This window comes from Xiphias gladius, chromosome 21 (assembly GCF_016859285.1).
Source record: "Xiphias gladius isolate SHS-SW01 ecotype Sanya breed wild chromosome 21, ASM1685928v1, whole genome shotgun sequence".
In the NCBI taxonomy this organism is placed as follows: domain Eukaryota; kingdom Metazoa; phylum Chordata; class Actinopteri; order Istiophoriformes; family Xiphiidae; genus Xiphias; species Xiphias gladius.
Genome location: NC_053420.1, coordinates 26,787,866 through 26,808,843, shown reverse-complemented (window position 1 = coordinate 26,808,843; position 20,978 = coordinate 26,787,866). Strand labels below are relative to the sequence as shown.

At 42.0% G+C, this 20,978-nt stretch overlaps 2 protein-coding genes across 2 annotated transcripts; one reads left to right on the top strand and one right to left on the bottom strand.

Annotated features, from left to right (window-relative positions):
• The first annotated feature begins 10,990 nt into the window (after positions 1–10,990).
• prok2 (prokineticin 2) lies at positions 10,991–13,397 on the top strand. Its single transcript, XM_040159082.1, has 3 exons — positions 10,991–11,146; positions 12,765–12,890; positions 13,272–13,397. The coding sequence occupies exons 1-3, from the start codon at positions 10,991–10,993 to the stop codon at positions 13,395–13,397; spliced, it is 408 nt and encodes a 135-aa protein (XP_040015016.1).
• A 5,181-nt stretch (positions 13,398–18,578) lies between these two features.
• Positions 18,579–20,661, bottom strand: gpr27 (G protein-coupled receptor 27). The gene has a single exon (XM_040158515.1). The coding sequence runs from the start codon at positions 19,898–19,900 to the stop codon at positions 18,785–18,787; it is 1,116 nt and encodes a 371-aa protein (XP_040014449.1). The 5' UTR covers positions 19,901–20,661; the 3' UTR covers positions 18,579–18,784.
• Between the last annotated feature and the right edge of the window lie 317 nt (positions 20,662–20,978).

The following is a 20,978-nucleotide window of genomic DNA, read 5'->3' as shown; positions in this document are numbered from 1 at the left end:
TGCCTGAATACCATCTTAATGACAACAAGTTCTCCAACCTAATGAAAAAACAGGTTGCTTTATTTCCAAAATAACACGTTTGACTAATTTGGGTCTTTGATTAAAAAAAAAGAACCACTTCCTCATTCTCTTTCTAACCTTGGCTGAGTACCTTAAGTTGCCTTAACTTAATCAAACCCTAACCATGGAGGTGACACAACACATAATGCTCAAAGTGAAAGTGAAGTGTTTTTATGATCTGAAAGAAAAACTTCTAGACTTTAGGTTCTATTTTCTTAAGGCCAGTGTCTAGAAGTCATTAAAAAAACTGCAACTTAAGATAATGGATTCACAGTTGGAGTTATGAAGCTTTCTGAAGGGTGCATTGAATTTCTGTCATAAAGATTTTACATCCCACTTTTTTTTAAACATTCAACCTCAGACGATAAAACCAAAGAGGAAAAGGAGACAGAGTTGAAAAGATGCCAGGCAGATTAGGAGCTGGACCCCAATATTCCTGGAGGATAACAGGCATTTAAGGCCATGATCGCCTCCTTGGAAAGAACTCACTGACCTATGTCAGCACTCCTGCTTTGTTTTTTGCTTCTGGGGACAAAGTGTACGTGGTCTGCATCTTCAAATATTCTCCCTACAGTCTTTCTGCAGCTCCGGCAAACTCAGCCTCCTCTGATGATAGACAAGCTGTTTCTGTGTTAGTTTGTGCCTCAGAGATTCTACTGGGGGTTAGTTGTTGTTTTTTTAAAGGTTAAAACTTGTGTCTTTACTGGCGTCAAAGCTGGTTAGCCTAAAGTGAGGTGATTCTGTCAAAAGTCCAAATGTAGAAAGGCCTTGGAACACATTGGGAAAAGATGTACGACATGGGAAGTAATTTCTCTGTGGCTTAAAGGATGAAGAAAAACATGTTTGGATGTTCCGAGTACCAGTGGTTGTGCATAATTGTGACATTTCTCGTGTGTCCTCCCAACCTTGCAGAGTTACAGTGTGTGGAAATTGCAGTCCATTTTGTACAGCGCACACCATATCTATATGCTTGTTACAGAATAAGGTCATGAAACCCCTGGGCACAATTAGTCTACATTAGCGATGCATGGGTCAACTGTGACATCATCCTGATGTTCCTACATTTAGAACTCACTCGCAGATGTGTACTGAACACGACGATATTCAGTTCAGAAACCCGCGTATGCGTTGCGATGATTTATTAATAATGCACCACAGAAGGGGATCTTTGACCAACAACAATTAAATGCAATAAACCCTGATGTTGCTGTGTGGAGACAGCAGGTCTAATTTTTGGTAGCATTTCTCGCTTGTCTACTTGTTCTGCTGAGGACGGTAAACAGTGAAAAATAATTCACAGTAATGAGTCTCTCTGCCGAGTCTCTCCACCTGGGTGGCGCTTTGCTTTGGTCAAGGGACGTTTTCATGGAGTGCACACACCGGACTTCATTGGAGAAATGAGAAATGACATACGGTGTAACAGTTTTCAACCCGACTCAGCTGGTCTGATTACATACATGAGGCCGTAGAGGGAATTATATACACTGGTTACATCCAACGCTGAAACATCAGTATATTCGTTTATGTATATTTAAAAGCCTAGTAACCAGTTGTCTAAACGCTGTTATTTTGTTGTATATGCTCATGACAATTTTTCTTGTAGAAGGACATCACTGTCCATCCTGGAGGAAGCGTTAATGCTGCATCTAAATTTTCTTTCCATCGCAAAAGGTGTGAACACAATGCTCTAAGCTGAGGAAAGAAAAAACTTTCTCACCTTAAGTTCCATTTAGTAGCTATTCTGGAGCTTTCGACTATATGACATGTTCTTCTTTGGCAGATACGCCTTGCCTAGTTGTCATGGAATTGTAGATGTTCAGATTTTTTGGGTTGTTTTTGTGTCATGTTGGCTTAAGAGGGGAACCATTATACTGAAACTGAAACTATATTGAAAGTGGTGAGATTGCTTTCTTAACTGTTGCTTCCAAGCTCAGTAATTAACTTTGAAACTAAAAAAAAAAAAAATATCATTTGATTCACCATGATTGACATGACTCCCTTCCACACCTGCTGACACTGAAATCATCTTATTCCTATCCTGTATCAATACTGATTCCTTAACATTACTTTGTGCTTGGGTGTTGTGCCTTTACTGCACTATGTATAATGCATTATAATTTATCATGCACAGAAACAGAGACCAGAAACACTAAAATCTGTGGTTTTCATGTTCATCCCCTCTATATAATATCAATCAACCCACACGTTGAAGCTCACGTCCCTGCTCTGATCAGTGTTTTCACCTACAGTAATGATACATGTAATGAAGTTTCAGGCCCAGTGGCCATGCGAGCTCCCGATGCCGCTGTGCGTTAGCATCATGCTTTGGTGCACCATATGTATCCACTGGTCTCAGTAATTCCCTGTGATTGCCATATCCATGATGGATTTACTTATACAAAGGAGCGAACCCCAGCCTTCTCTGGCATGTTCCCTGTCCCCATCCTTTATGACAGTGCACAGGAAGCCATGGTTGAAATTGCACATATCAGCTGATATGCACTACCGGCCAAACATTTTAGAACACCTCCATTTTTCCAGCTGCCATTTAAATTTACACAATGCAATGTCTCACTGCATCTGAAACGAAAGCATAGAAAAAATGAACAATTAGAGATTCTGAAAACAAGGAATCATAGAATCTTCTCTAAAAATTTAATCAAAATTTTTTACTAATTCTGCAGCCGAACACACTCGTGATGTTCTTTCTACAATAGAAATCAAATATAATTCAGAAAGTTCGTCGGCACATTGTTGCAGAAGTTCCTACGGATGTGTTGCACTTGCAGGTTGCTTTGCTTTCACCTTCTGTCTAGTTCCTCCCAAACCAGCTCCATGGGGTTTAAATCTGGAGACTGTGCTGGTCTTCCATCATTTGAAGCCACCGTCTGGTTCTTTTCCTCTAATGTTTTGGGTTACTATCTTGCTGTAGGATGTGAGTACGTGTAAGTACCTGTAGTAATTTGCCTTAGCTTTCAAGGCTTAATTTACTTCCATTGCAGCAGGAAAGCTGCAAGTTAAACAAATTCTTAATCCCTGAAAAAGGTCGGTTTTCTATGAAAGTTACAAGATTTTTCAGTTTTCGGAGACGTAAACCTTACCTTTGTGCCATTTAAGGTTATTTACTGGACTTAAACTGCTTAACTTCAGGAAAACCTGAAAAAATGGGGGTGGTCTAAAAATTTGAGAGATTGATGTCAAGGTGAGATAAAAACAAGAATGTCAAAGTCGACGCAGCCTCTGATGCATTTTGGCCGTTGAAACTTTTTTGAAGTTGTACCTATTAAAAACTACTTCAACTTTCTGTGAGTAATTGGCCCATTGGTCCCCTCGCACAGCATGTGATGAAAGGCTCGACACCAACACCACCCATGTGTCTCCAGTGGCTTGCGACACTTTAAAACGACGCATGCCAGGTAACTGTTGGGAGATAATGAGCATCTGTAGCCTATACAGTTTGTATTTTTAACTGGCTGTTTTTATCTTAATGAGACATCTAATGCTGCCAAGCTTGTTTACTTGTGTACATCGCTAACAACGTCACCATCGTTAGTGAACTCCATTCATGAGCGACATTTTGTTTGGGGACGTTTTGAATCTCCAGGTCATAGATTAAATTTCTGAGAATCGTGTAAAAAGTGTTAGCATGCAACATATTTGTCATAGACATATACGTATGACTATACATACATACATATTTGTTACAATGACTTAACTCCCTAAAGCAGAGTATTTTCGTATTAAATGTATATCAAACTAGCATGGTGAGCTCTTGAAGAGACCTTCACAGTCTGTATTTCCCCGGTGGATAAAGGTGTGTTTGGTTTGGCATTTTGTCTCTTTTGCTGTAGAGCCAAATCGACGGACTCACCTAGACATCTATAAACCCCAGTGGCATGCGGCAGCACCACTCACTCCACTTTGCCTCGGCAAAAAAACATTAATCAGACAGAGCGGATAATTGCGGATAATTACCCTACACACATTGAATTTTGAATAGCAGCTCCTTTGGTGCAGATGCTTTATGCGCGCTGAAAAGTCCTTTGTTTGTACTCTGAACAGCAACCCTGTTCTCTGTCATACGTAAACACTCACATATGTAAATAGATAGATGGATATGAATATGAGAAGAGATATACATAATGTGTATGCCTATTTAAATGCATACATAGTATCAGGCTTTTGATTATTTACCCTCTGATCACACACGAGCCTTGTGGGAAGAAGTTGGCATTAATTATCCCTAAAATATCATTTTAGATGTATATTGCACTATATTACATTATATTATATACAGACTACATACACAGCATATACAGTACATGGCTCATACTTTCATAGCACCTCGGTTTACATGTGATACGTCACCTGTACATCATATGCAATACTATATCACACACACACACTAGCTTACAGAAATGCACTGTGTATAGACCTATACACAGAGTTCTAAAAACTCAGAGAAGTAAAGCACAGCCCTAAGGTGAAGCCACAGACCACGTCATGTTTGGCTCTCAGTGTTAAAACGTGTGGGAAATTCAAGATCTTTATTCTACCTGCATGTCTTTGGAATGTGGGAAGAGACATCAACAAGACAAATTCTACACAGAGAGCATCCAAGCTGCTGGGACACGGCCCTGCTCGTAAAGATTTTTGTGTCCAAGAAAAATCCCATACCGAGTCCAATCATATGTGTGTTATGTATGATATGTGTGTCCTAAAATGAAATGAGACTGTGAGATCTATCATCATCGTGCTGAAGTTACATTATGAGACCACTGTTGTATTACTGTGATTTACACCAGTGCATCCCAACTTCAAGCTTTATCTAGTTGAAATGTGTTTACTACTGTAAGTGCACCACACAAACCAGTTCTTACTCAGACAACATGAAACTAACATGAATTGTTGAGAGCGAAGAGTAAAGGAAATATGAAATACGGTCGGCACATCTGACCTGACACTTGATAACTATTGATTTTAAATTACATTTCACAGAAATAACCCAACATACCTCAAGTTACAAAACGCTATGCTAAGACATTAGACTAATTTACCTAATGACGTCTGCTAGGTTAGCTTAATCTGACGCTGCACTTTTTTTAAAACTCATTTTTATTTTAACTAACACTTTTACATTTCTTAGATAAGACTAATTATATGATGTATATATACTATATGATGCAACTGTCGTGGGAATGAGAAGGCCCACCCCCAGGGCCTAATAGGCCTAGGCCCCTCCACCACACAGTTTAGTGCTCGATTCCACAAACTCTTTTTATCACAGAAATAATTACATGAAGTCTCCTGGTCTGGTGCATCGGAGTTAGATTTATTGCTTCTAGTCGAAGACACACAATAAACTGAGCTGGTCCCAGGAGCAACTCAACTTGAAGGTGAAAGCTCTCATATTTATATCATGTCTCTTATCCTGCCCTTTGTGGGGCTTCCAATCTTGCTCCTCCTAGGTTCCAGAGCTTTTTCTTTTTTACGCACACTTTGCCAGATCTCGTAAATAATGGTGTGATAAGGCTCCCGCTCTACTACTAGATGTCATAATTCAAAAACAATGGTGTAATGTTTCCGAAGCGTTGATTAATAAAAAATACTTTACTGATCATTAGACATTTGAATTATTGTGATTACTGCTTTCATAAAGAAATTTGATTACTGTTCACAAGTTACTGAATAGATAAATATTTCCCCCATTAACTATCCTTGTGCCCTTTGTGCTCTTGCTCTGACTTGACTCCCTGTTACAACCAGCTAATCTGGAACTCCCATAAATTAGCACAATTTCTTAATGTGATTTGGTGAATTATGAGCTGCTTTGTGGGAACTCCAACATCCCATCCGTTACAGCATACACAAGCCTCTGTAATCAGAGCAGAAACTGCTTGTTACGTCAAGGTGCGATGGAATTTGTCGATGATGCACAAGTGTGGGCTGTTGTGACAGAAAGAATAGAAATTATCATTAGAGCGTCAGGTGTGAATAGGTGATGGCCGTGAGAGGTAGTCTTTGTGGAAAAAAAAAAAGGAAAGCAAGGAAATCTCCTAGAGTGAATTAGCTTTGACCTTGTGAAGTGATGGAGGACAGTTGTGTGTGTGTGCGTGTTTGTATGCATGTGTGTTTTAAATATGATTGAAGCAAATGACAGGTATTGTACTTCAGCTGAAACGTATTCCACTTCATAGTATTCCATGAATACATCTCAGTGGCACTGAATTGGTGCTAATGTTAACATGAAGCTTTGAGATCCAGCAGAAAACCTCTGTCTATAATGAGGTGACATTCTTCCCCAACCCTTATACATTTCAGATAATCAGACAGGATTAGAAACAAATGAGATGAAACTCCAGAATGTTACTGATTGCTGTTTAAAATAATCTCCCATGTGCAAAATGTCTTGCAAAACAGCGTCGAGATTGAAATTCACCACTTTGAATGAGTGGATCAGAATACTTTTCCCAGGCACCCAATCTGCAGCTGCTCACGTGTCCTTCGGTTTTCGTACATCCAGTCCTCCGCCGTTATTTCAGCAGCCAAGGACAACTTTCATGCTCTGGCGGTATGCTACTGTGTGAAAGACTAATAAGTGGGGAGCAAGGCGAGGCAATGCAGACTCTGAGCTGCTTTGATAGAATGTTAATTTCCCACAAAGATCGTGATGTGGCATGACGGTGCTACATCTGAAGGAAAAGGAAATTATAATCAACAATTCATCGCTGTGGCTCACCTTACAAGTCCTTAGGGTGTTTTCTTCTATTATTTTCCCATGCCATTTTGTTCACATATGACACTGCCCAGGAACGGTTTTAGTACTAAAAAAGAGGCTGACAACGTGCACACCCACACTCCTCCCTAATCTCTTCTCTGGGATTGTCCCAGCAGGTGGGCGCCCCTGCATTACCCAGATTCAGCCGACATGAAACCCTGCACAAGAGGGTCATAATAGAGACCGTCAGATTATATGCAAGCGAGGGATTCTGGCATGTTGTGTGGCCCGAAATAAGGGAGGAAGCCTGCTGGCAACATGGTGCATCGGCAGCAGCGACATCATGTCATCCGAGGGTCTGATCCTCGGATGACATGTGCTGGCAGAAAGAATCCGATGTTCGCCCCAACCCCATAATCTCGTGGCATGTGTCCCTCTCACATGTTTATGGATGTGGAGCAAGTCAGATTGGAGATGTAGAGGAGGATAGAATCAGAAGATGAGTGAACGACGGCCGCCCTGGCTGTACTGCAGTCCCTGAAATCCAACATGTCTGTAAATTTCCAGTGCTCAAACTACATGGTTTATCCCTCTGCACTCTGCTGGGCCAGCATACCAGAGAAATTCTTTTTCTCAAGGATGTAAGCACTACTACTTTCTTCATTAGAACATAACCAATAGCATAAAAACACACACTGCCAAAAGGGGGGTCCTGGGAGCCATTAATCTCTGCCGACACACTGAGGAGCCGAAGATGTCAAGCCTGTCTGTCAGGTCGCCAAACACGCTTGTCTTGATGCCTCTTCATGTCCCTCAACGCCCCCCAACCCCCCACAGTCACACTCACACACACACACACACACACACACACACACACACACACACACACACCTGCAACCCCACCCTCCTTAAAGATTACAAAACACCACAAAGGATGCACTGCCACTGCCCTTCTTCAGCACAGGAATGACACACAAGACAGAGAAGCATGCACGGACTTCTTCCAGGAAACCAAACTCAGAAGTGTCATGTGCGTCAACCTAAGATGTGTGTGCAGTGAACATAGAGACAATAAAAATGTTTCTGGTGATTAATTAAGTCTTAATTTAGGAGATATGAGAAAAGGGCCTCTAAAATAATAATAATAATGGATTCATCTGTTTAAAGGCAAATGATAATTAATTATGTCTCCTGGCAAAAGTGGAAAAGTTGCAAAACCTCAGCGTTGCAATAAACTTTTATAGGAGCAGTCACTTGAGGCAGTAAACCAGACCTGATTTTACAGACGCGCAGCTTCACTTCAAACCAGATGGATCCATTTTGTACACACAGGCTCTCTTTTTAGAAGCCCTTGGTTCCTGTTCTGTTTACTCTGTTCTTTGAAAACAACATGGAGAACAACCGAATGCAAACGCTCGTCGAAGGCAAAAAAATGATAGTTCTCGGCAACGGCGGGGAGCGCTCATGTACCTGAAACCTCTTCCTCGCCGGTTCTTCAAGTTGCATTTTCAGAAACGCTTGTTTCTTTCTGTTTCTAAAGAGTAAAGGCCTCCGTCCAGGGATTGGTCTGTGCAAACACTTTAGCCTTTGATGTGCTGTCCATTCAAGGCTTCACAATGTGCTATAATGAACAATTTGTAGGAATGAGAGCCAAGTCAATTACATTTTTTGGCAGAATATTTTGGCAGAGTCATGCCAAGTCATTAAATATTTTGGCAGTGGGATAGCAACGATGACATTCTCTGCTTGATTCCAGGACCGACGAACAGGAAGAATTAGCGGTCTTATGTCCAAACAAGATTTAGAGAGACGGTGTTGGGCAGTAATGCATTACAGTAATGTCATTACTTTTTTCAATGACAAGCACTGTGAGGGATAGCAATTTGAAATTCAGTCATTTACTTATCCCAGTAACGCTCTGTTACTTTGACATTTGCAGGTCGACTGGTTGGCTGTCTTACCGAGAGCTTGATGGGGGGGGTTGATACCAGTTTGGTCTCTGTGTTCAGTGGGCAGGCTGGTGGAGGTGGTGGCCTCTACAAAAAGAGGAGACATGCGGCTCCAGGTGAAAAAGCTGTCTTATTTAAAGTTTATTTGTTCTTGAGGAGCTGATGAGGCGAACGTTAGCCACAGGTACACGTGCATTCGGGAGTCACCTCTTTTTTTCAGAGCTGGAGGGTATGTAACCACGTTTCTGAGGTCAGGACTTCTGGAGAGCTGTGTGTGTGTCCCTATGCTATCCCACCATCTGACATGCCTTTCAGTAGGACCATTAAACCTATTCAATCCCTCCCGATTGTGGGGCTTCCTGCTAACTGCAGTGTCCTGTTTTCTATTTCTGCATGTGTCAAATACAGAAGAAGACGTGCAACTGAGGTGACAGCTGAGTAATGAAAGTAAAGTAATGAGTAATGTATTACTTTTGCTGCTGAATAATTAGGAAACTATTGTAACTACTTTATCAATGAATAATGTGTCATGAGTAATTGATTACAGTTTTCAAGTAACTTTGCCAACACTGGGACCTAACAGCAGGTTACTACGGTAGAGTGTCAGCCTCCGTTCACTCTCCTGTGTTTAGTGTGGATTCAGTCTTAAATGCACCCCAAGCTTATCCACTTCCAAATCTGAATGAAAAACTCTTTTGTTCTTCTCTGTTGTGGCTTTGATTGATTGATTCATTGTATTTTGTCTATTTGTATTTCATTTGATCTTACTTAACTTCTGGTCTGATTGTATTCTATTGTGACCCGTTTTTTTTTGTTTTTTTTTCCTTTGAACCACCTGTGTGTTTGAGAGATGCCGTGCAAATGAAGTTGCCTCGCCTTTCGTGATTTGCATTGTTCAGTATAATAGTTGAGATGAAACAGGGCAGTAGTGGGTCACTGTTGCATGCTGGACTCTGGTCTTCCTGCATGACTCAGTGTTCAGTGTCGCTCTGCCAAGGTGTGAAGAGGACAGATTTAGCTCAGAAGTGTTGATGGGTCGTGTCGGTCAGCTGTACACGGGGTGCCACTGTTCCGAAACACGGTGACAGTGAAGTCTCCACCGGTTGCTCACTCAGTCCACCTTTATAGTTTGTCCACGTCAGGTTTTGAACTTTTTTGTTGCCACTTATTGTCTTCCAAACACCTGGCATTATTAAATCCAGAATAATGGAATAAAAACACATAAATGTGGTTTTTTGAAAAGGTGTACAGGGGATCTTGATAACTCTATGTCGGGCAACGATTAAACAACTATTAAAAGTCAGACACTATATGGAGGGCTGCATCAAAGGATTATTTTCATTATTTCATTTCAGTTGAATTGATTCAATGATACAAAACAGAGAAAATCAATTAAGTTCTCACATTTCACCCTGTCAATATTTATTCTTTCCTTGGTAATTGATCAAGTAACTGATTATCAAAATTGTTGTTGACATAATTTTCTGTCATTCTGTAAATCAATTGACTGATACTATTTCGAAATTAGGATTAGACTATAATGAATGGCAGTAAACTGTCGAGCGTTCATTCAGCCACACAGAATGGGTGGGTTAGGATACATATGTGGAGTTGAGCTAACTCGACATTATAGGTGGGTATAGGCTGACTTCCTTCGTAGTTCATCAGTAAAGACGATGAAATGCCTCTTCTCCATGCAGGGTGCCGGAGTACATTCGTCAGTGCGAATGAGAACAATCAGAAATCATAGGGTGAGATAATAAGTGGCCCGTATCACTTAAGTATGTTTATTTTCACGAGTGCGGTGGCCTCAGAATTTCACATCCATGAATTATAGCTGCTTCGGTTGTGAACACTGTTAAGCGAGTGGGTTTGAAAGGATATATTCACAACTGCGGCCTTGGAGTGTGAAAAGGCGAGGGGGAGGCAAAAGACACAAGGAATATAACATAATGATGCAGTGGACATGTTCACACTGATCCTGTCCAGCTTCAGCATTAGTGAGTGTAAAATAAGCTTTGTTTTTGGTAGGAAAATGTGGATTCATGGTAAAGAGTGCTCCCAGGAAATTGAAAAGCAGGGATATTGTCATGTTAAAGTTCACCTTGGTCTTTTCTTTTTCCTTTTTTTTTTTGTAGCCTCTGCAAGGAGATGCTGGTCTGAATGAGTCAGAGAGTTTCTGAACAGCGGGCTGGGTTTATAAACCTCTGTCAGCCCTCAACACATGAGTTTGGAGGCCACTTGTCTCTGCAGTCTGTCACGTATGCACATGCAGCAAGGTCTGTCAGCCTCAGCATCCTCACTTTTCACCCTGGAGGGCACAGGAGCACATAGACGGCTCTTTATCATGAGGTCCTTCTTCCTACTGCTCTTCTCCCTGTTGTTGGTGTCCCAGGGATCCTCAGCTGTCATCACAGGGGTAAGTGGAAGCAAACCGGTACTGGAAAGCGCTCGTCACGATGGGAATATGCAGAACAAGTACTTGCTTTTCAAACTGCTATTTTCAAAAATGAAAATGTTGCCTGTTGTGCACTGCTTAATATTTTCCTTGGTCTTAATGGCAAATATTTAATAATATTTAGTTGATAATAAATATTTAGCGTAAGTAATCGAGAACGAAGTCATTTTTCAACACCTTGGTACTTCAACACGAAAGATACAGAAATAAAATGAAAATATTACAGTAAAGGCAAAGTAAAATAATTATGTGTGTTTCTATCGTATTGAGACCAATTCCTCATTGTAACATCTGTCACTACCGAACCTCTTTAAAATACTGGAAAAATGATTCTCTAAGTAATCCTATGGCGTATTTTAATTTTACTGTGTTCAGTTAAGGAAAAAAGTAAAAAAAAAATACCTTGTGCTGAAAATGTATGATTACACAGTAAAATGTAGAACTATATTCTTTTGAGAGTTAAAAAACAAAGAAGACAAAGAGGATTTTTTTTAAAAATGTGAAATAAAAGTCATTTCAGGAAAGCCACACAGAAATTGTGTTTTTGTGATTCTAAAAGCAAGGCAGTCTATTTGAATGTAAAATAGCAAGTACAGTATCTATAGTGCATCTACCAGCTTATCTATAAATACACATCAATTGATAACTACCAAGCAGTGAAGTTGCAAACTTATTCTTTGAGTTATTTCTCTATCCAAATTAGGATTTATGAGTATACATCATTGCAATAACCTGCTAATGAAACACCCATTCCTGTCACAACAACCCCTCCACACTGTGTCACGCTGATGTGAATTGAGAGAGGAGCATGCAGCCATAAAACACGGCGTGATTTTCATGCCCGCCTGTCACATGAAATCACTTGAGTTCCTCTTCATTGTGTTCCCCTCCATTTCATCCAAAGTGAGAGCTGTCACTCAGATTCTCATCCCAACACTCAGAACAATAAATCACCACCAACGCTGGCGTGTTTTGTTCAGGTGATGATATGACTAACGGTGTAATAACACCACCATAAGCATTACACACTCTTAACCTAACACCGTGTTCCAGTGTGTATTGCACTTCTGCTGTTAACGCACTTCTCACCTATCTCAAAGCTCCCTACCACACGACCTGATAACATAATAATTATCACTGTGTTTAATTGCATTACAAAACAGTACATATATGTATTCCTTATACAATTGCACATATAATTACTGCTCTCATCTTTTCTTTGATTAGACATAGCACCAGTTACACCAGTGACAAACACATTTTATTTTTAAACATTTTCAAACCTGAAAACTGAAATGGCGTCATTATATGAAGTCAGTTGAACATGAAATAAGTCATAAAGTTTATAATGAAAAACCTTGATAAGATTAATAGGGAGCTTATTACATTAACTAAAGTAGATTATTATTTATTAGCTGGAAATTGTTATTACATGAAGATTTAAATGTTGGTACTTAGTTAAGTCATTAATATGCTTAACTAAGTACAGTAACAGCATCTAAACTTGTGTCTATTGGTGTGTATGTGTTGTTGTGTTGTACGTGTGTGTGTGTGTGTGTGTGTGTGTGTGCATGTGTAGGCCTGTGAGAAGGACTCGCAGTGTGGAGGAGGGATGTGTTGTGCAGTTAGTTTGTGGATCCGCAGCTTGCGCATGTGTACGCCCATGGGACAGGAAGGAGACAACTGTCACCCTATGAGTCACAAGGTGAGATCGTCTACAGCGGTCTGACCTCTCTGACCTCCATACAGTGATATCACGGCGGTGACGATGCAGGCTATGGGGTAAATCGGCTGATCCACGCCATGTTGTCCATTACAAAGCAGAAGCAGAGAATTATCTGTTGGTGACGTTTTGGAAATGGAGCTGTCTTCTTGTCGCTGTCGCCTGTTGGTTTTGGTTTTGCTAATGATCACTTTCAAAGCATCTAGACCCTCCCCTTAAAATTTCACAGAGGAGGCCAGCAAAACAATGTCTATGAAGCAGTTAACAAGAACTCTTCTGTCTCCTGTCTCTGCACTGCATCCATTACACCTGACGAAAATGACGCAAATCTCACATCAGAGGTGTGTCCCTCTCTGCTTCCAGGTTCCTTTCTTTGGGAAAAGACTCCACCATACTTGCCCTTGTCTGCCCAACCTGTCGTGCATCACCATAGAGGAGGGCAGATCCAAATGTCTCTCACCATACAAGTATCCAGCCTACTACCTCTGAGGACCAACACGACATTGACACTATTTGCTACCTGCAGTGTAATTATTTTGTCTGCCTTTAAAAGCCTGCTTCTACTTTTTAATTTATTTTGAATAAAGAGATATATTTAAGTGTATCATCATTTTGCTTCAAGTTAAACTACACTATATATTTAAAGGAAAATCCAACTGCTGGTCTTTGACCTCTTGGATTTTTCGAGCCAATAATATTTGAGTTTCTGCACTTTAAAAATAGATATTTTGCTTTTTTGTTAAAAACAGATACTTCACAGTGAATGATAAACCAAAGAGCACAACAAAAAACACTATTTTAAATTGGCTTGTAGTGAATAATGTCTCTAACTAATTAGATTTTATTCAACATTATTATTTATGTATTATTACATTTTTGAGTGCAATCAAAATACACAGGGAACAGGGCTTTTTCCTTATCTAGCATCTCATTTGTATTATGCAATGAGAATAATCTTCACTCCAAATACTCTATGTTACACCGGCTTAATGTCTCACAGTAGTAATCCGCAAACAGAGTTTTTGTTGATCTTTCAGCTGCCCTCTAGGGAAACGTGAGGAGAAACACAGCAGTAATAAAATGACACGTCGGGTAAGATATGCAAATTTGGTTATAGTTTCATTGTCCAATCATAACCAAAACTCAGATGTGACATTATTTTTTCACCCATTCTAAATGGCTTTCCTAACCACAAAGTAGAAAAAGAAAAACTTGTAGAACATTTTAATTGGCGTTAAAAGACGAGGGGAGATGGGTCCTTTCTCACGCTCACCTTGGCAGCAGGTCTTTACAACACCAGGGTACAGTAAGACAGCTATGAAATTATTCCCTGTCAGGCTGTGAATCACAGCATTTGCACAAGGCTCAAAGCTATAATTAGATTGCTCCAATCACTCTCATCACTCTGACACTTAAGTAATGGATATTAGTCCTCGATGGCTCTAGACGTGAGATTTAGAGATACATATAGAAAATACAAAAAGAGCATAAGTATAATGGTAACATCTTGACTTCATGATTTCAGACAGAATTAGTTCTAATTTACTTTAGTGGTGTAACAACACGCAACATATGAAGTATGATTGCTTAAATGAATGAATTTGTGATTCTAAGAACGTATCAGCTAATAAATTGATTAGAACTGGAACAATAAGTCAAATAATTGATGAGTTAATCGGCAGGAAATGAATCGGCCATTGTGAGAATGGATCAATTCTTAAAGTCACCCCTATTTCCAGCTTCTCAAATGCTAGAATTTGATGATTTTCTTTGTGTCATGTGATTGAAAACCTGGAGATCTACAGTTCCACGGCAGCTAAGCAAACTCAATCCGCTGATGAGGAAAGTGTGATACAGTTGAGAGCTCCAGAACAGCGAAGTATGGGGACCTTGAGTCATAATTGTTTTGTTGCTGAGATTGTTTAGTTTTCTTTTGTTTTTGTTTTTTTGGACTGTTGGTCAGACAAAACAAATGATTTAAAGATGTCAATTAGGCTTTAGAAAACTGAAATGGGCAATTTTTCACACATTTTTGACATTTTTTAGACCAAGCGATTAACCGATTAATCGAGAAGATAATCAGCAGTTGAATCAGTAATGAAAACAATCATTAGTTGCAGCCTTAAAGGGGAACTCCACTAATTTTACACACCAAATTCTGTTTACAGGTCTTGGGGATTACTAGTGCATATGTGAAAAAAAGTTGTATAAAACCTTTTGTAGTTCCAGTGGGAGCTTTATGAAGTCTGATAAAATGATATCACTTGAGTCAGCATTTGTTGGGGCTGAAGACTAGAAGTTTGAAAAGTTAAAAAAATCTGGGGGTGCGGAGTTGAAAAGAAGTGGGCTCACCAGACCTCTGTAGCCTGCTCCCCATCTCTGCTTTTGGGACTTGCGGCTCAGGACCACATTAGCCGTTTCCGTTAGGAAAACAAACACGACTCTCCAACTGAACTGTCAGCAGTTGCATTGTGGATGATGTAGGCACACAATTTTGACAAGGAAGAAGAACACATGGGATATAAATTATTTCTGTGGTTCTGCTGCAACAGTTTTAATACTTTTGTCCATTGTGAGTCCAAGAATGTTAAAGGAGTGCAATGCCTCTCTCTAAATTTGATCATTTCTTATAAATGCAAAGTTAATACACTCAAAATTTTTGGAGACCTCACTCAGCCTGACCTTGTCAGATGATATCTTTTTTTTTTTTTTTTTTTTAAGTGATTTAAAGTGATGTCCAGCTGTCCAAACTGTATTCTAGGAAAACCCAGTGAGGAGGACCAAGGTCATCATCGTAGCTCAGTGGACTGAGAGACTGAAAAAGTCAATGAAAGAGCCAGCAGGAAAAATCTCACGTTTCCCCAGCATCACAGCAGAGCCTGCGTGCCCTGAAGACAACACGATGTACCAAAAATACCCGACCTGCTGCATCTGCGTTGCACGCGAGCACGTGCAGGTGAGCATCTTCCTGCAGCTGCGGAGCCACAGCAATTACACAGTGAGACCTCGGCGCGCCTGTAACAGAGCGCAGCCAGCTGTCAGGAACAAGCAGGCATGTTGGGATGCTAATGGTTATGGATGCACTGAGGGCAGACAGTGTGATGAGGAGCTCGGTGTTGTATGGCAGATCAGAGTGACAGGAGGGGCCGGAGCTCAGAAACCCCCTCTGTAAATCACAGTGATTAAAGTGTGTACTGAGAGAAGTGCTCAGTCCTTAAAAGCTGCAGTTTGGCGGATTCGAGGCCGATGTCAATGAATGCAACAGCAATTAGCTGAATCAATAGCCTGCTACTGGCTTGAGGAGGGAGGCGGGGACCGGGGTTTGAAGGAGTCTGCTTGAAAAGCAGGTGGTGCAAAGGCAGCCTATTGAAACAAATCTATATAACTGTTTAACAATTGCTCTGTTGAGAACCCGGACTATCACACTTTTAGAGGAAAAATCCTACCTTTCACCTTTAGACTAGGCAGATACTAATGATTTACATTTGATTTACAATGATGACACTGACGTACTGTAGTTCTACCAGCTATAATTAGCTTGACAGCAGAAGATCTTTCAGTGATATGAAACATTGGTAGCAAATGTCAGGTTTGGAGTCAGATTGTCAGAATCACAGAGCAAAGGTGTCTTTTTAGATTCTCCATTTTAACCGGATGTTCAGCGACACCCATAGTAAAGCGCTGGGCCATAGCCAGGGATTTAGAAATACTGAGGTCATGAGTTCAAATCCCCCAATGTCTCCAGAGTCTCTGTTTCTTTTTTTTCATACTTTCATATTTTTGAGCAGTTAACTGTTCATTTATAATTTCCGCTAATTTTATTTTCTAACACAAAAGTCTAAATGCTGTTTCAAATCCTTCGTCACACTACAGCAATAAAAATTTGGTAGGGAAATACTGAATCTGTTTTTTATTTGTTTGTTCCTCTAAAAGCAGTGAAATTTAAATATGTTGATTATAAATATACTAGAATCAACCTAAAATATACCAAACCCATGCATATGTACGGGTTTAACTCCCCTCCGGTTATTAAAGGGGCACTCCACCAATTTTGCACATGAAGTTCAGTTTCCTGATGATGTTAACGGGGTTATCTTGTCTTGGGCCGGAGACTGAAAAACTTTAACAAAATTCCTGCCTTACAAACTGGAGGTGCAGGGTTTGAAAGAAGTGGGCATTTCGGAGGCAAGGAGGGACTGATGAAAAATACTATTCAGTTGCATTGTGGGAAATGTAGGCTTTGGGAACTTCATCCATTCAATAAACTAAAAAGAATTTTTCTCTGGGCCTCTGATGCTTTAACATTGATCATTCTTTTTTGAAGGTGTCCCTTGTTATGGAAGTGCAATTCTAAATCTCTGGCCCTCTCTTGCCCTTTTCAAAAACCGTAAACTTTCAGAATAAATACCAAGGACATGACCTCTGTGTTCTTTTAGCTATGGGCCTGACAAGTGGGAATCCACTATAGAAACACTAAGATACCAATGTCTCTTTTAATTTAGCATCCAATTTGTTTGAAGACGCGGTTCAACTCTCCCCTTTTCTCTCCATTTAAAATCCACAGCTGAATGCAACAAGCTCACACCAATTCTCGTGGGGCTGCCAGGCACTAGGAAACATTAGAAAACACTGACCAGTGCACCCGAGGCAGGATGAGGGAACCTGCGCATGCTCACAAAAGTGAATTACACAATAGAGATATCTGAGAGTAGAGTTTTCATTTAAAAACAGGACCTGAGATGCATTCAAGAGCAGAGCCAAATCAAGTAAAGATATCTTGTTAAAAACAGATGATAGAGTCCAAAACAACTTATCATCCATTTCTTCTTTATTTGCTAAGAAATACAAACAATGCAAACATCCTTTTCAAAGCACCAAATTATTAACATTTGTCCCATCGTCCATGTTTGTAGAAAAATGAGATCTGTAATCTATATCCTGCAGGGAATGGGCCCAACACAGCTGACCGATGAAGATGAATAAGAATGAGCAAAATGCTTCTAAAGTGAGTCTTGACAGCTCAACACAAAGAATTCTAAGAGAATATGAAATATGAAATATACTGTACAACATACCTGGTTAAAAAAAAAAAATCAGAAGGAAAGAGGGAATGGGTCTTTAGAGTATTTACAAATGTGACATGTCCTACTTAAAAATATACTGAGATCTGTACCTAATTGGTGGAACTGAAACGATTAGTGACCAGATGTCGCAGATGTGAAAGAAAACGGACTCCAGTCAGATGATAAAATAGTTCTGTTGTGTTTCAGTCATCTGTTCTGCAGAAGGCAAACGACCTCAGGCAGGTGTGTTGGAATGTCATTTCAAAACATACAAACAGAGAGCCGGAGTGACATTCGTGTACAAGATCGCAGTTGACCAAATAGGTTGATTTACTCAATACAGCATATATATATAGGGAAAAATTCTCCGAACCTAGGACATGGCATGACGCGTACTCGTCATGTGGGCGATATCCTACATTTGGACCGAATGTCACCTACAGTACATGCAGAGGTGTGAACTAAAAGGCGGGTCGATTATGAGGCCCAGTTGGCGAGGCAGGCAACCTCAAACACATCAGTCTTTATTTTTAAAATCCTCACATGATGCCTCATAGCTTTAGTCAGTCGGATTCTGATAAGCCAAATATAGTAAATTCATAGTGAGTTTTTTTTTTAAGATCAGATTGAAATAGTTGGTAAACTCTTTGCCACAAATTTAAAAAGAAAATGTGCGTAAACTGAACTGAAGCGGGCTCAGCCTCCACAAAATCCCTGTCTGCGTGTGCACCACACCTTTTGGGGACCAGTCTGTGTACATTCTGGAGCAAGATGGGTCTTTGGCAGTTGGCTTTATCTGGGGGCCAGCGCGGCTCAGATGACACAGTATGGCTCCATGGGCGTCTGTGTTCCCAGGCAGCAGGGCAAACTGGCTCTGAGTCGCATCCGGAGCTCCTTGTTGAACAGGAAGCTGACGATGGGGTTCGCTCCCGCCTGGGCGAAACTCATCCACACCGCAGCGGTCAGGTAGAGCTGCGGGACCGAGGCCGCCCGCACAAATATTCTCAGGTAGCAAGCGCTTATATAAGGAGCCCAGAGAATCAGGAAGGTCAGTGTGATCATGTAGTACATCTTTCCGATGCGTTTCTCCATCTTAAATTCATCCAGCACTAACAGCCTCCTGTTACCGGGGTGAGAAGCTTGCCTGATGCCGACCAGCGTCGGCGGGGTGGGTCCGCGGCCGAAGCCGGCGATCCAGTTGGCGGCGGCCTGGCCGGTGGCTCCGGGGCCGTGGAAGGTCCAGTTCTGGCTGATGGCCGGGACCAGCTGGGCCGGTTTCATTTTGCGGTGGTCGTAGACGAAGCACAGCATCTTCACGTAAACCGCATGGGTCGTCCCCACGATGACGGCCAGCATCAGCATGAAGCCCAGCGTGTCGTTCGCCTTCACGTAGCGGTGCTCGAAGATGCACTGCTCCTCCTCACGGACGAACTTGTAGGTGCCCACGTCGAAAACCGGGGGGAAAGCCATGGCCACGGAGAGAGTCCACACCATGCAGATGACCGCCACGCACGTGCACAGATTCATCCGCTTGGAGTAAAACCTGTGGTGGGCGATCGCCATGTACCGGGTGACGCTGACGCAGAAGAGCAGGAAGGCGACGTGGAAGCAGAAGAGCACCGACATGAAGGCGACGATCTTGCAGCTGAGCGCGCCGTACGGCCACGCCGAGCCTCCGCCGATCGAGGCCATCACGAAGGGGAAACACACGGCTGAGCGGACCACGTCTGCCAGGCACAGGTCCAGCAGGAAATAGTAGGGAGCCCTGTGCAGCGAGCTGTCCCTCAGCAGCAGCAGCGACAGCGACGCGTTGCCCAGCAGGCTGACGCCCGTGATCAGACCCAGGGAGGCCAGCTTGACCGCAGAGGCCGCGGACGCGTAGTTCTGTAAGGACGGGCTGCTCTCCCCGAGCTCGCTTGCGTTTGCCATCTGTGCAGCCGCGGTGGTGCGTGTTCCCACATCAACTCATCGACGAGCGGAGTGGGCAACAATACCGGCACGACCCACCGCCCCTTTCTCAGAGAAAGCAGTCGGGAATAAATTCCAGCCAGAAGCGTCCGTTCAGCATCCGATCACACTCATCCCGATCCCCGCCAAAAAACAAGCAAACAAAAAAACAAATTCATTTAATATTTCTTCTTTTTCTTCTTATCCTTCATCTCACGAGTGACCGGCACACAAAGCGCCCCCGTCGGTTGTTCCATCGTCTGCTGAATAGAAGCAGCCCGGTTTGGGTCCACACACCATCTCGGAAGGCACCCGTCCAGCAGACAGGGCGGCTGAGAAAAAAAGACATCTCAATTTCCACTGACGGCGGAGGTCTCCCGCTCGCCCTGAGGAGCAGAGGCGCGGGCAGTGCGGCGCGGAGGCATGGCGCGGTTACGCATCCGCAGCCTCAGCGACGACAGCTAAAACACTAGTTCTGGGCTGCGTAGCCGACAAAGGCGAACATGTTTGGAAAAGCTGAGCCGAGGTCGGAGGCTCGAAAGGGGGCGGGCGCGCCTGCACGGGTCTGACGGTGGGTGTCACACGGCTGCGTCCGCTTGCGCGTCGTGAGCAGGCCTGGGATCAGTCAGGAGTCTCAGCTGACGGTCCCTGTCCGTTGCAGTGCGGGCCTAGATAGGAGGTCCGTCTCCGCGCGCGGAGGAGATGCAAATGCTGACGGATTGGCAGAGAGGTCCTCCAGCGTTGCACAGTGTTCAAGGTACACCAACCCACGATACAGCAGATTAGGAAAAACAACTTTGATCATAACCTATAGGAAAGTACCATTCAAACGTAGGATTAGTATGATAAGATCATAATTACTGGAGTATCGGCCTCTAAATGACCAGAAATGCCACAAGAGTCAAGCACACTTAAATGTTAATTAATGCCCTTAGCAAGACAAAGGTTTTGAAACACACACACGTGCAGACGCACACACAAAAAGAGGACATAATTTCGGAATAGTATGAAAACATCTCTTTGTGAAATCAGTTAACTGAAAGACACAATGAGGGGAAAA